This window comes from Mustela lutreola, chromosome 1, assembly GCF_030435805.1.
Source record: "Mustela lutreola isolate mMusLut2 chromosome 1, mMusLut2.pri, whole genome shotgun sequence".
Taxonomy (NCBI): Eukaryota; Metazoa; Chordata; class Mammalia; order Carnivora; family Mustelidae; genus Mustela; species Mustela lutreola.
The window spans coordinates 11113504-11129627 of record NC_081290.1 but is presented as its reverse complement, the minus strand read 5'-3'; the positions used below and the strand labels follow the sequence as shown (position 1 = coordinate 11129627).

The 16124-nt window shown below is 41.4% G+C and overlaps 1 protein-coding gene across 1 annotated transcript; it reads left to right on the top strand.

Annotated features, from left to right (window-relative positions):
* The first annotated feature begins 8125 nt into the window (after positions 1 to 8125).
* Positions 8126 to 11175, top strand: UTP3 (UTP3 small subunit processome component). The gene has a single exon (XM_059159776.1). It carries the CDS (start codon positions 9690 to 9692, stop codon positions 11112 to 11114), a length of 1425 nt encoding a protein of 474 aa, XP_059015759.1. The 5' UTR covers positions 8126 to 9689; the 3' UTR covers positions 11115 to 11175.
* Positions 11176 to 16124: the final 4949 nt, after the last annotated feature.

Sequence of the window (16124 nt, the reverse complement as noted above, 5' to 3'; positions counted from 1 at the left end):
CATCTAGAAGCTGGGAAAGGCAAGGAAAGGTTTCCTCCCCCAAGAGCCTCCAGAGGGAACACAGGCCTGCTCACACCTTGATTTAAGCCCAGGGAAACCATGTCAGACTTCTAACCTCCAGAACTACTAGGATAATAAATGTGTATTGTTATAAGCTAAGTTACCACTAAATTTGTGGTAATCTGTTAGAGCACCAATCAGAAATTCAGTGTCATTTTGGTTCACAATATCCTAGTATAATTGGGGCAACAACGTGTTTTTATTTTTTAAAAATTTCTCTTTACACACCTGGCTGGCTCCATCAGTGAAGCGTGAACCTTTTGATCTTGAGCTCCATGTTGGGTGGAGAGATAACTTAAAAATAAAAATAAATATAATAAATAAATAAAAATAAAACTTTAAAATATTTCTCTTTAAGGGGTGCCTGGTTGGCTGAGTTATTAAGCGTCTGCCTTTGGCTCAGGTCATGATCCCCAGGGTCCTGAGATCAAGCCCCACATCTGGCTTCCTGCTCAGCAGGAAGCCTGCTTCTCCCTCTCCCACTCCCCGTGCTTGTATTCCCTCTCTCTCTTGCCATGTCTCTCTCTGCCAAAAAAAGAAAAAAAAAAAAAACTTGTAAAAATTCTCTTTAAGGCACTGAAATAAAGTTGCCATTATAGCAAATATGTATAAGGTGGTCTACAAGGTTAATGCCTTACCTAGCTGTAGGTACGCCTAACTCTTACCTAGCCCTTAATTCAAATGGTCATTCAGTCATTTGTTCTTTCTTTCCACAAATATCTGTTGACATCTACTCAACATAGCAGGGACACAAGTGAACAAGAAAAGTCCGACCTTTGATCAGATGGGTTGACAGTCTATTGGGTAATGATAATATATATCCACAGGATGACCAAGTGCAATGTGTCATAGGAGCACAGATGTTGGAGGAGAGGGTAGTCAGTGTCAAGAAAGCTTCTGAGAGGAAGCAATGTCAATGGTGAGATTGAAAGATGAGTAAAAGTCAGGCAAAAGAGGGATGACTATGGTTTAGGATAAAATATAAAACACAATTTGGAGTTGAGATAAAACATGGTTATTCAAGGAAACGAAGGTGCAATATGGCAACAGAAATCCAGACACCATGTGCTTTATGTGTTTCAACATCTCTTCCCTTAAGTACCTAGTACAGTGCTGTATGCAGTGCAAAATTAAAATGTTTTACATGGGTGTAAATTTAGCATTATTATATGATTTGGTTGTAGAGTAGTGATTTTGTATAGATAATTATATCATACTTGATTATTAAATATCGTCAGTTCAGTTCCTTAGCAACATAAAACAAGTTTTCAAATATAATCAGAATATTATCAGTTATCTACATTTATACAAAAGGAAATGCTTAGGTAAACACTTATGTGTTCACTACTATTTTAAGTATAGTATAACAGAACGCTAATTGTAGTAGTTAGTAATCACAGTGTGAAGTAATGTTCCAATATGGCAATTAGCATAAACAGAAAGAAGTTGAAGGAAAATAATTTACAGCAAATAAACAATTCTATCAAAATCACAGAAGGAAAAAAAGAAGAAGAAATCTGCCCAAAATTAATCGATGCGGAAATAGCAGACCAATCTCTGAATGATAACCTTATTTATGCCTTATGATTATTTGCCTAGACCCTGAACACATCTATTCCACTCATGCCAGAAATGAAATATGGTTGATGCCTCCTAATTTCCTTATTTTTCTGCCATTATGTTGGTTGAATTTGAAACCATACCTCTGACCAATCTTAGTCTGTCAATCTGAGTCAAAGTTTTTCAGTACACATTGAAGCAGGAATGCATAGGTCTGTGGGCTCTACAAGTTTTTCATTGGTGATAAAATAGATTAGGTAACAGCACAATGAAATGATTTTTAAAAACCAAGTTCAGTGTGACAGACTTGAGTTTAACCACAAGTTATATAATCTTGTGCAAATTACTTCACATTTCTGAGCTTCATCCGTGGAAAGAGGGTAATGGTACCCTTCTCAGTGATATACTATAGGAAGATGATGTACTTAGAAGACCTAATGCAGGACCTGATACATAATTGGTATCTCCCAAAATATTCAATGTTATTTTTTTAAAGATTTTTATTTATTTATTGGACAGAGAGAGCAGCAGGCACACAGCCCGATACAGGGCCCTATCCCAGGACCCTGAGATCATGACCTGAGCCGAAGGCAGAGGCTTAACCCACTGAGCCACCCAGGCGCCCCTAAGTGTTATTGATAATAGCTAGTGGAGAAGGCCCAGACAGGTATTAAAACTGGTGGACACAATAAAAATGCAAGTTGAGCACATGAGGAGGCTTTATTCAGATGGATTTTGTTGTCGGTGACGGTGATATGTCTCACAGGGCACATTACAGGTCTTAAACTTTAATAGATTTAAAATTATACATGTAAGTGCATATAGCTCATTTATTAACCTGAACCTTTTAAGTTTGACACTTGGTGAGAGACAGACAGACAGTCCTGTAACTGTAGTAGCAGGCAAGTAATATACTCCCTCTGGTCCAGTTCATGCGGGCTAGATACTTAGGTAAAAGCAATCAAATCTTATTTTGCCTGTTTTCAATTAAATATCAAATATAGTTCCATGTTCCAACTGAATGTTGAGGATCCCCAAATGTCTTTTCTAGTTTAGCTATTTCTCCATAGCTTCAGACTCATATATTCGATGTCAATAGACATTAGACACTTGAACTTCTTCACAGAAGACTCAAATGCAGCAGTTTTGAAGTCTACAGCTCATTTCTGCCTGTTTCCTGCACGCTGCTAACCTCTTTCCTCTTGAGTTTTCTATCTTAGTTGGGGGTGGAGTGGAGGGGTTGTATCATCTACTCATTTGTCCAAGAAAACCTGGGAAGTCTCTGTAATGCCTTACCTCTCATACTTAATCAGACACTAAATCCTATAATACCATCTCCCCAAATAGCTCTTAATCTGTCCACTGTTTATACCCTATTCCCAGGGCCCTAGTTTAGACACTAAAATTCATCACCTAAATGATGATTGTAACAACCTCCACACAAACATCCTGCCTATCTTACCTCTTCCCATCAATTCTGTCCTATTTAAAACCCTCCAATGGTTTCCCTCTTTTCCCTTAACATAAAGTCTTAAGTTATCTCTAAATACCACAAATAGATACAGATCAATGTCCCATTTGCAGAAGCTTATTAAAATTCTTGGGTTTGTTTTTAATAACTTCTAATACCATATTGAAATTTAACAGAGCTCAATTTAACTCTCATTATTTGATTAGCGATTTATCAGTACTTACTATGTATGGTAATTGAGTAATTGTATTAGATATTATAAGGGTTAGAGATTAACAGTGATATATCTAGAGGAAAGATGAGACAAGTATATAAATATTCTTAACACAATGGAGAAAATGTTTTAAAATCCCAACATAGGAGTTAAAGGGCTATCAGATGCTAATGGAAGGAAGCATATCAGAACATACAGCCTGAAGAAAATATGATTTTAGGTAGGCCTTGGAGGCCAAGAGTTGAGATATAGGACAGCATAAGCAAAAGCCAAGAGATAAAAATCTCAAAAAGAGAAAAAGAACATGAGTATTTTAGTTTGGCTGGACTGTAGAATTCTTTAAGAAAAATAGTAAGAAAGTAGCTTGAAAAATAAGTCAGGACCAGATAAAGGTAAACCCTGAACATTAGGTTAAGAGCTAAGGCCTTTATTCAATATAGAGAATGAGGAATAACTTAAAGAAAAACATTTTTTTCTGAGCCATGTTCAAAAGACCTTCACCATTAAAGCTATAACTTTCATACAATCAGTAGCTAATATGTAAATAATTGTATCCACAAGGTTCCTCATGATACAGAAATATAAAGGATTAAAATAATGTTTGGAAAACAATTACACAGTATTTAGTTATATTAGAGTTTGGAAGGAGAAATGGTATTACAATCTCATTAAATTCTTCCTTTCATAATTGAGGCCACCAAACCAAGTCATCATCAGTTAAAATCTTAGATGTGTTCATGTGTGTATCCCATATTTCAGTACAAGTTCTATATTTTACTTCCAAATTACTTTTAGGATTTGGGAGTCTTTAAATAGATACAGATCTTAGTTGAAAAAAGAAGCTATAACCTACTAGTTTCAGGGTAAGTGGTTTCTGAGAGAAATGAAAGCAGATGACAACTATGTCTTCTCTTCCATTTTCTTTTTTATGGTTAAAAATAATCCTTCATTCTTTTCTGTACCCAAAATTAGTTCAAGGAGTTTCTGTGATTATATCAAACTATCTAATGAAGTTGAACATCGAGGATGTGTTTTCCCATTATTACTAACATAAAATTATTTGTACCATTACTACTTCTTTGAGCATTAAAGAACAAGCAAAAACAAGGTACTTCTTTTGACAACTTCAGTCATCACATTCTAGTCTGTGACACTGGCATTAAAAGTAAAAATGCATTTAACTATTAGCTGAAGTACACAAAGCCATATAATAAACATTTAGATGTTTCAAATGTCACTTTTAAATTTTAAAAATTGGGGGGGGGGGCCTGGGTGGCTCAGTGGGTTAAAGCCTCTGCCTTCAGCTCAGGTCATAGTCTCAGGGTCCTGGGATTGAGCCCTGCATCAGGCTCTCTGATCAGCGAGGAGCCTGCTTCCTCCTCTCTCTGCCTGCCTCTCCACCTACTTGTGATATCTCTGTTAAATAAAAAATTAAAAAAAAATTTTTTTTAAGCTGCTGATGACTAGACATGGAAATTCATTGTTAAAGGTTGCTGTTTTCATATGCTGACAATGAGTCTAGAAACTTATCTACTCAAGTACTGACCTAGATCCTGGGGATTTAAAAAATGACCACATGAATCCAGACTGAATGGGACTCGTAGATCTAGTGGAGGGAAACAGAGTAGTAGAGCACATAAATTAGAACAAAATGTTTCAACAGGGGAGGGATCAAAGGTATGGCTGGAAAGGTTATTTTTTGGCAAAACTGAAGGAGGGTCATGTATGCCATGAGTTTTATCTTGATACTGAGAGTCACTGAAAGTTTTTACGGAAGGATGTAGGTTGATAGAAATCATATTCTAGGAGGATATATAAGTCCTCCTAGGTATATCTGATATATCTGATGATACTGAATCAAACATACAGCACAGACTGGAAATGAGACTTATAAAGCCAGGACTAGCTAAGTGGTTAGCTAGAGCACAGTGTGGATTCTGAAGCCAGATTACCTGGGTTCAAGTTTAGTTCTACTCTGACTAGCCTTATCACCTTATTGAAATTCTGTGTGTCTAAAGTTTCTTCCAGCAGAGATTAGTATAGTACCTTCCTCATATAGTTGAAGAGCTTGTAACATATAGTTCAAGAGTTTGTAACAGTCTTGGCACATAGTAACTGCTCTCAATGTTAGCTTTGTTGCTGTTGTTGCTACTATTATTGCTCTTGCTGCATAGGCCATAACTGAGATCAATTTAAGCAAATCTAGTGGTAGAATACCTTCAACAGCCAGAACTCATGTCCTGAATAAAGTATCCTAATACCACCTACTTCAAGATTCATAAAACCCTACCTTCTCCAGTAAGAAAATCCCCCAAAAGTCCTACACTAAGGCAAAAAGGGTATACTGAAAAAACAAACAAAAGCCTGTTGGCCCTCATTACCTGAAGCTTGCTAATGCCTAAGGCAGGCATCACACTAATGTAATAAATATTCAAGTTGATGATAAATTATAGTTGCCACAAATATAATGGTTAAATGTCCAATGTTATTCAAGATTTGTTCATTTTCTCTGGGGACTGTTTTTCACTTTATTTTTTTTAAAGATTTTATTTATTTATTTTAGAGAAAGAGATAGAGAGAGGGTGTGTGTGAGTGAGGGGGGAGACCCAGAGTGAGAGGGACAAGCAAACTCTGCACTGAGCGCAAGCCTCATGTGAGGCTCCATCTCACGACCCGGAGATCGTGACCTGAACCGAAACCCAGTCAGATGTTTAACCGACTGAGCTCCCCAGGCACCCTGTTTTTCACTTTAATTGCCATAGGCTCATAACAAAATTATTAAGCTGTCTTTTCAGAAAAACAAATTGTTGACCAAAAAAAAATTCCTCACCTAAATGGTAAATAAGTCTAAGATTAAGCCATGGATGATCCGACTATGGGAACTTCTGGAATTGAAAAACTGGCTTCTGAATGGTTCTTTATCAAAAAGATCTGAGCAGGTTGGACTACAGCACTCTCTCAACACACACAGGATACAGTAACTCTTTTCTAAATACTTAGCCAATGTAATCTTTAGTATAAATAATATTAGAGCAATGTGATCATTCCCATTAAAAAATATCAAAAATATTTTTCTAAGTTCTCTATAAAAATACACACATTCTGCAATTGCAGGGTCCAAAGATACAGATGTAGTGAAAAGAAGGGCCATCTGTACCACAATGTTTATGGCCGCAATAGCCACGGTCGCCAAACTGTGGAAAGAACCAAGATGCTCTTCAACAGACGAATGGATAAGGAAGATGTGGTCCATATGCACTATGGAGTATTATGCCCCCATCAGAAAGGATGAATACCCAACTTTTGTAGCAACATGGACGGGACTGGAAGAGATGATGCTGAGTGAAATAAGTCAAGCAGAGAGAGTCAATTATCATATGCTTTCACTTATTTGTGGAGTATAACAAATAGCATGGAGGACATGGGGAGTTAGAGAGGAGAAGGGAGTTGGGGGAAATTGGAAGGGGAGGTGAACCATGAGAGACTATGGACTCTGAAAAACAATCTGAGGGTTTTGAAGGGGCAGGGGGGTGGGAGGTTGGGGTACCAGGTGGTGGGTATTATAGAGGGCACGGATTGCATGGAGCACTGGGTGTGGTGAAGAAATAATGAATACTGTTATGCTGAAAATAAATAAAAAATAAATTAAAAAAAAATACACACATTCTGGCCCTAAAGTATGGCCATAAATTCTCCAGTAATTCACAATAAAATTAAGCAGAAAAATTGGGATTTGTGGGTATAAATAAAACTTAATTTTTATATATAATGAAAATTTAATACATTTAAAGCAAGGTTATAATTACAGTCCCACTTTGATGCAACATTCTTGAAGCAGTATTTCAGAATAACAGTCTAGAGGCAGTCTCTCACCCCTCTGATCTCTCACAGCATGGGGCTTATATCACACACTGCTTTGTATTTTAATAATCTGTGTGCATGTGTTCTTTCATATCTGATTATAAATTCTTTAAGGGAAGAGACTCTGACTAATTCACCTTTGGATCTACTACAGCATGTAGTATGCTGCTACAGTGAGTAAGTAGTTAATATTTTTAAATAATAAAACCTATTAAAACTTACATTCAAAAATGAATTCTGTGCTTACCATCAGGACATAGGACTTTTACCCACATTTTTTAATTCATTAAATTGTATTATATTTAAAAGGCTTTAAAATGCTTAAGATACCTTTCGGCATTTTAAAAATATTTAGTTCAAAATATTATCTTTCTAAAAATTTGTATGATTTTTCCAAATGACACTATTTGTTCTGCTAAGAAATTTTATGTCACCTTTAATTTTGCATCATATTGAAAGTTCAGATTCTAGGCCCCTACATTTGAAGGTTTCATTAATACTCTGAATCTATCATATGTAATATCTGAAAACAATAACCTTTAACTAGTCTAAGATTATAGGGCAGTCCTTTCATCTTTCTAGCCCTAATAATACTTCTAAAGACAAGTTTGATTAATTCTTCCCTATTTCCACCCTCTTCCTCAAATTTTTTTTTAAGATTTTTATTTATTTATTTCACAGACAGAGATCACAAGTAGGCAGAGAGAGAGAGGAGGAAGCAGGCTCCCCGCTGAGCAGAGAGCCCAACGCAGGGGCTCGATCCCAGGACCCTGAGATCATGACCTGAGCCAAAGAAGCAGAGGCTTAACCCACTGAGACACCAGGTGCCCCCCTCAAATATTTTAATTTATGCTCTTAATTTCTCTGTCATCCACCCAGCAAAACCTACCCTCAGGAAAAAGTCTGAAACTAATTTACTGGTAACAGCTCAGTGTGAGCTGGTCGGGGAGCCCTGTCCCAGGCTTCTGTGCCAGCTGTGCCAGGGTAACCTCCCCAAGTGTCTGCTTCCACAGGTATAAGACGGAAGTAGTTAGAATTAATGATTCCTAAGATTCGTCCCTGCCCAGTCACCGCCTTTAAGGGACGTCTGCAGCCTTCTGCATCAGGCATTCGGTTTCTCGCAGCACCTGCGACCGGTAACCAGGTATAGTCCTTCCAGGACTCAGTCACTGAACCAGCGCTGGTCGAACACGTGTTCTGTGCCTGGCGACAGCCGTGTTTGCAGAGATCTACGAGGTGACGGAGGAGGAGGAAAGACAACGAAGCAAGTAACCAGATGGAAGCAACGCCCAAGCTCGTGCGACACCGCCAGCGCGTCCCCGAGTCGGGCGGGAGACTCAACCCGTCCTCAGCGCGGGGAGCTGGGTCCTGAGGCAGGTCGAGGTCTCGGCCGCGGGAGGCGGGGGGGGGGGGGGGGGGGGGGGACGGGCTCCGGGTCACGTGCTCGCGGCACTTGCCCCGATTCAATCTGACGCACTTCGTGCGATTTGATTAACGCGTGTCCCTGCTAGACCTCAAGTTCCTGAGCTGCGGGACAGCGTGTGCGCGTGTCCACCGTTTCCCCCAGAGGCTCACACACCGTGTCACGCTTAGTAACTGCTGAAGAATGGATTTAAAAAAAAAAAAAAAAAAGGCCCCCGCGAGCGTGTCGCGTCCAAACATCTTCCAGAGTGGCCGGTCCGCTGAGGCGGGCGCCCTGTGCAGCCCACTCGAGCGCCCGCAGAGTCAGCTCCGCCCGCGCACCGACCCCCCGGGGGCCGCCTCGGGGTCACAAACCACCGCCGTCACCGCGCCCTGCGCGCTGGAGGTGGGTTAACAGCCTCCCCGAGGCCCGGCCAGGGTTCTCGAGGCCCGCGGTGCCGTCCGGGCCCGCGGTTGCCGGGCCAGAAAGGCAGCATCTGGACGTCGCGGACAGAAAACCTGCTTAGCTTCCGGACAGACGGGCGGAGGGGTGTGTCACAACGGCAGTCACTGGGGAGTTCCGACACGTCTACCCTCGCTGCCGGCCGGAAGCGCCCGGTACGATCACGCGACGGCTCACCCGACACCCCCGGGCCGCTCCGAGGCGTGGAGGCAGAGCCCCCCCTAGCGGCCCCGGAGGCCGCGCCGCGAGATTCCCGCAAGATCCCGTCTCCCAGCCACGCCCAGACTCGCGAGAGTAGGAACGGCGGTCTCAAAGGGCTCCACGGAACGGAACTTCCTATGTCTAGTGTTCCTACACGGAAGGATCTGAATTCACCGGAATCGATCGGCGTTCAAGGGCAAAAGCGAAGAGGGAGGTGCTCTTAAGGTGACAAAGCCTACCGGACGGAGCGGAAGTCCTTGTTCCTACGCCGCACGGAGAGGATCCTGGGGGCCGGAAGGAGGTGGAAACTCCTGCCGCGGAGCAGTTCGCGGGCGGCCTGTCCGGGGAGGAGAGCGCGTGGCTGTGGAAAGAGGCGTGTGGCTGCAGCGCGTGGCCGTTGGCGGCGGTCGGAGGTGACCGAAGGCCTGACGTCGCTGTGGAACTGGAGCCCGTGAGTGATGGTGGGGAGATCCCGGCGGCGCGGCGCGGCCAAGTGGGCAGCTGTGCGAGCCCAGGCTGGTCCCGGCCCAGAGGACGAAAATGAAGACGATTCAGAGTTGCCCCCCTCGCCTGGGGACTCCAGCTACTACCAAGACAAGGTAGACGATTTCCATGAGGCCCGATCCCGGGCTGCCTTGGCTAAAGGCTGGGGCGAACTGGAGAGCGAGGGGGAGGAGGAGGACGGTGATGAGGAGGAGGAGGTTCTGCCCCTGGATCTTGCTGATGAGGACGACGAAGGTGGAGAGAGCGCGGGGGAGGACGCGGATGACGATGGCGGGAGCTCCGTGCAGAGTGAGGCCGAGGTGTCCGTGGATCCCAGTTTGTCGTGGGGTCAGAGGAAAAAACTTTACTATGACACGGACTACGGTTCCAAGGCCCGACGCCGACAGAGTCAACAAGAAGTGGAGGAAGAGGAAAGAGAGGAGGAAGAGGAAGCGCAGCTCATTCAGCGGCGCCTCGCGCAAGCCCTGGAGGAGGACGACTTTGGGGTCACCTGGGTCGAGGCCTTTGCAAAACCAGCACCTCAGGTCGATGAGGCGGAGACCCGCGTCGTGAAGGATCTGGCGAAAGTTTCAGTGAAGGAGAAGCTGAAGATGCTGCGGAAGGAGTCACCAGAGCTCTTGGAGCTTCTAGAAGACCTGAAGGTGAAGCTGACTGAAGTGAAGGATGAGCTGGAGCCGCTGCTGCAGCTGGCGGAGCGAGGGGTCATTCCCCCCGGAAAGGGGAGCCAGTACCTGAGGACCAAGTACAACCTCTATCTGAACTACTGCTCCAACATCAGCTTCTATTTGATCCTGAAAGCCAGGAGAGTCCCCGCGCATGGACATCCCGTCATAGAGAGGCTTGTCACCTACCGCAATTTGATCAACAAGCTGTCAGTCGTAGATCAGAAGCTGTCTTCTGAAATCCGTCATCTGCTCACATTTAAAGAGGATGCTGGGAAGAAAGGACTGAATTCGAGAGCAAAATCCACCAAGGCCAGGCCAAAATCTGTTTCAGAGACCACTGCTGCTGCCTCTGCTGTTGCAGCCTCGTCTGATGATTCCGATCTTGATGAAGAAGCTGCGCTGAAATTCTATAAGGAAATAGAAGACAAGCAGAAGTTGAAGAGAAAGAAAGAAGAAAAGAGTGTTGACGAACAGGCTCTTGAAGATCAGAATGCGAAGAGAGCCATTACCTATCAGATCGCTAAAAATCGAGGACTTACACCCAGGAGAAAGAAGATCGATCGCAATCCCAGAGTGAAACACCGAGAGAAGTTCAGAAGAGCCAAAATCCGCAGGAGAGGGCAGGTCCGAGAAGTCCGGAGAGAGGAGCAGCGTTACACTGGCGAACTCTCTGGCATTCGCGCGGGAGTTAAGAAGAGCATTAAGCTTAAATAACGTTTTCACTTGGCTTAAGTTTTTCGGCAATAATTTTAGATCAATAAATTTTTATCTTTAACTGGTGAAGTGATTGGATTGATACATAATACCTAACCTTAGATTTTAAAAATTCTTGTCAACAGGGAAATTTGGTTTGTTGCTCAATTTTTTTGTTGTTGTTCTTTAATTTATATTGAAGTCATACTGGGAATTTGGGGAGCAGTACAGAAGTGTTTGGTAAAAGAGGTGGTGTGGACTAGAGGTCTCCGATATTCTGTCAAGTAGTCGCCTAGGAAAGTTTCCTGGGTGGTGAAGGAGCAACTGTCAAACTTAGAACACTTATAATTTTTCTTGTGAAGAGAATGCACCTTTGGAATCATCTTATTTGTAAGATGGCCTGTAAAATAGTTCTGACATATTAATTTCATTTACCTGAGTGTAATTCTTGAGCAGGATACTTGTAACTCATAGGTCTAATGTCAGCTTAAGGATTTTGTACATTCTGTGTGGTAAAAGCTTAGGAATGAAAAGGAACTTTGGTTAAAAGTAGAAAAAGACATGACAATTATGTTAATTGTGAACATTTTTTTGATAGTCCTTAATGTGATAAATAAGGTAAAAATTTCATTTTCAGTACTGTACTGGGGACTTCCAACAGTTGCCGTTTGTACACTCTACTTGCGGAAAATTTGGTAGGATTACTGTGAGGTGAGTGATAAGTTCAAGTGGTAAAAGAGAAAAAAAGTTAGACCTTTCCTTAGTTATTCTGGTCTTTAAAGTAGGAGGGAAATGCTGAGATGGTGAACTTGAAAATATTTGGGATGATGCCAGGGAAGAAAATGACCAGCCTAGTGAAGGAAAGCATAAAAGATGTTGTAACTATGTCACCGTTCATTAGCTATTGTGAATTAAATATCCCTAGCCGTTAGAGATACAGAGATGATCAATGGTTAATATTTATTAAACAATCACCATGTACCAGTTGTGCATCACCTCATCTAACCTTTATAGTAACTTTGTGAGGTGTGGTACTGTTTTATAGATTTCCCTTAGGAGGATGCTGAAATCCAGGAGGTTAACTTTATAAAGGACGCAGACTTGGGATTTGGACCTAAACCATCAGTCCAGCCTTTCTGGCTTTCCTTTCCTGATACATTAGGAAAAGTACAAATTTTGCAGTTCACTTACTCCAGTGCTTTTGAGTTAATTACTTGATTTCCAACTCATTTTCTTTATGGTACAACTATACCTACCTTGGAGAGGTGATGTAACAATGGTTAAGAGCTTTGAGGCAATAGAAAGTATGTGTTTTGGTTCTGCCCCCCATCCTGGCATAGAACTCCTAAGCCCTTGTTAATTCCTAAGTGATAAGAGCACTCAGAGCATTTTTTGGTTCTAATGAGGTGACTGGGTGGGCTCCTGCTTGGCACTGGAATGGGGGCTAGTGCCCAGAAAGTTCACGCCATAATTAAAAGCTTGGAATTTTCAGCCCTACCCCCATTCAACAGAGAGGGGGGAGAGGCTGGAAATGGAATTAGTGATTTATGATGCATATGTGAGAAAGCCTTCATAAAATCCCAACAGTGTGAGGTTCAGGGATCTTCCAGATTGGTGAATGCGTCCACGCGGACAGGGTGATGCACTCCAGCTCCATGGGGACAGCGTCTCCTGTGCTTGGCACCCTTTCACACTTCACTAAATGAATCTCTTCGTCTGACTGTTCACCTGTATACGCCTATCCTTTAACAGGCTGGTAAAAGTTAAGTAAGTGTTGCCATGAGTTCTATGAGCCACTCCAGCAAATTAATTGGACCCAGGGAGAGGGTCGTGAGAACCTCAGATTTGCAGCTGATGGGACAGAAGCACAGGTAACAGCTTGAACTATCCAGGTAGATAGAGAATGTCAGAATTTAAATTGTACAATACCCAGCCAGTGTCACAATTGCTAGGGGGAGGAAAGGGGCTCACATCTGGTGTTAAGAAATATTGTGAGTGTGGTAGTATAAAGGAAAGAGGTGTAAAACAGTTTTCCCAATTCGAGAGCAGACTAGACTCCCCGGGTTTGTAACCCATTTCCATCACTTAGTCTATGAGTTGGGGTACATCTCTCTGTTCCTTAGTTTTTTTTTTCATCTAAACTGGGAGAATCAGTAGCAGTGTCTGCTTCGTAGAGTTTTTGTGAAAATTAATATTTAATTAAAGCACTTAAAACAATGCCTGTTACACAGCAATCACCTAGTAAGTTTTGGCTCTTAACTACAGGGTTGTGACAACACACCTCAGCACATAGGTGCCCAACGAATTGTAGCTAAAACAGAACCAGGATAAAGAATAGTATGTAAAAACGATTGAGAAATTAATATCCTCAGTTTGAAAGAAGAGGGGAGCATTGGGTGAGCACATTAAGGAATACAGAAAACCTAGCACAAGACAGGAAATGAAGTTAGAGGTTAAAAATATTTGATGTTCTATGTCAAATCTCTGCCAGATGTATAAAATGAGGAGGAGATATTTTAAAAGGAAGAAAAGCTTTCCATTTAGGAATATGGAAAAAAAATATGCCTGTTAAATATTCCACCAAATACTCCTTCAGAGACCTCACAACACATTGTAAACATTAATTCATTCTGGAATAGCTAAGATATAGGTGGTGCTATCCTAATTACAGACGTAAAAAATGTGAATTGATAGTTAATGAAGTAACAAATTGCTGGATATAGTATTTACATCATCCAAATTTTGTATATATTTAAACATTTAAAGGGCACTGAGATGTGGGGGGTACCATTCTAACATGGGAATAACTTAACTACTCAGTGTGATCACTTACCATAGTGACTCACTTAGTGAACTCAGGAGTGTCGTGGGTAACAGTTCCAATAAAATAAATGACTGGTTTCTGGCATCAATCAATATAAAGCAACATACTGTTAGTTTTATGTCAGCATGTTAAGCTGTGGGTAACTTAAAAATACTAAAAAGTAAAGAAAATACCAAACTAGTGATCCAGTGATTTACTCTACCACTAACCAGCAGACTAGTTTTGAGTAGTCAATTTCTCTAAGCCACAGTTTCTTACCTATATTCTTGTGAAGGAATTACATAAAAATAAATGTATCCCTTTAGTTTTTGTGTAGAAATAAATTTGCTTCTCAGGCTTCTTTTTTTTTTTTTTTTTTTTTTTAATTTGACAGACAGAGATCACAAGTAGGCAGAAAGGCAGGCCGAGAGAGAATGGGAAGCAGGCTCCCTGCTGAGCAGAGAGCCCAGGACCCTGAGATGACCTGAGCCGACGTCAGAGGCTTAACCCACTGAGCCACCCAGGAGCCCCTGCTTATCAGACTTCTAAAACTACCTTAATGGTCAGCGCTTTTGGCCCCTGGGAAATTACTTTTTGTGGTCTTAAAGATAAAAATAGCTTATAATTTGAATAGTTATATTCACATATCTGACACAAAAAAACATCTCTGAAGAATGGCTGGAATTGCTTATTCCTTGCTATTGTCTAAAGTAAAAGAGTTTTAATATGTTACAGTAATATAACATTATCAAAATAATTCAAGAAAAGTGAAGGTCAGTGTAATTTACATCTCAGATCATAATGAGGAACAAGTACCACTGACTGAATAGAAACTGAACCCAAAAGATCATGTAGGATTCACCTAGAGTTCCAAATCACTCAAACTGAATATTACTTTGGGTAATAAGTCAGAGTTGTTGTTTTTTAAAAGATTTGATTTATTTATTTGACAGAGATCACAAGTAGGCAGAAAAGCAGGCAGAGAGAGAGGAGGAAGTCTCCCTGCTGAGCAGAGAGCCCGATGCGGGGCTCTATCCCAAGACCCTGGGGTCCTGACCTGAGCTGAAGGCAGAGGCCTTAACCCACTGAGCCACCCAGGCGCCCCGTAAGTCAGAGTTTAAAAATTATTTTAGATAGTGATTCTTTTTAACACATTTGCATTATACCACAGAAACAAAATTAAAAATTTACCACCACTGAGGGGCACCTGGGTGGCTCAGTGGGTTAAAACCTCTGCCTTCGGCTAGGGTCATGATCCCAGGGTCCTGGGATGGAGCCCCACATCTGGATCTCTGCTCTGCAGGGAGCTGGCTTCCTCCTCTCTCTGCCTGCCTCTCTGCCTACTTGTGATCTTTGTCTTTCAAATAAATGAATAAAATCTTAAATAAATAAATATTTTTAAAAAATTTACCACCACCCAAATCAACAAGTGTAAATATGTAAGTTTTAAATTTTGCTTAAAGTATATTTTCCTAATATCAAAGTTTTTAACTTAGTTACTTCAGCTATGCATTCCAGAGGTTTTCTGGATTCCTTCAGCTATACATTTTTGAGGAAGAAAAAATGATTTTTTTTCCTTACATTTGCTTCAAAGCGAAGCTTTAAATGAGAGTAAATATTAAGAATCCACATTTTTAAAAGTATAAACAAAACAACAACCAAAAAAAATACCCTGGAGGAAATGAACAAAATGGTCTGCCTTAAGGAAAACAATGTGGGGTAGCAAGTAAAAGTGACCTCTAGAGCCAGACTGAGTTCAAATCCCAGTCACCACTTATAATGTGTCTTTAATCTACTTAATCTCTTCCCAATTTCCTCACATTGAATAATGTATGATGTTCTAGCCATTTAAATGGTTAAACCATATAATATACGTTTAGAACAGCACCCAGCAGGTAAGTGTTTAGTATTAGTTAATATTAACTTTTTTTATTATTAATCCATTAAAAAAATCACTCCCTCCACTTGAAAGAGTTAATTTTCTCCTTGGTTCTCTCAGTACTTTACAAACCAGAGCACCTAAGGACGAGGCGGTAAGTTGAAGAAGCAGATTTCTGTGCCCTACCATCACAGACTCGGATTTAGCAGGCCTGGTGTTAATCCAGGGATCTGTATTTTTGTCGGGCACCTCAAATGATGCTGATCCAGATAACCTATAGAATACACTTTGGGAAACACTGCCCTGGGCACACTGGTCTTAGGTTTCTCTTAGCCAATAACAGAGACAT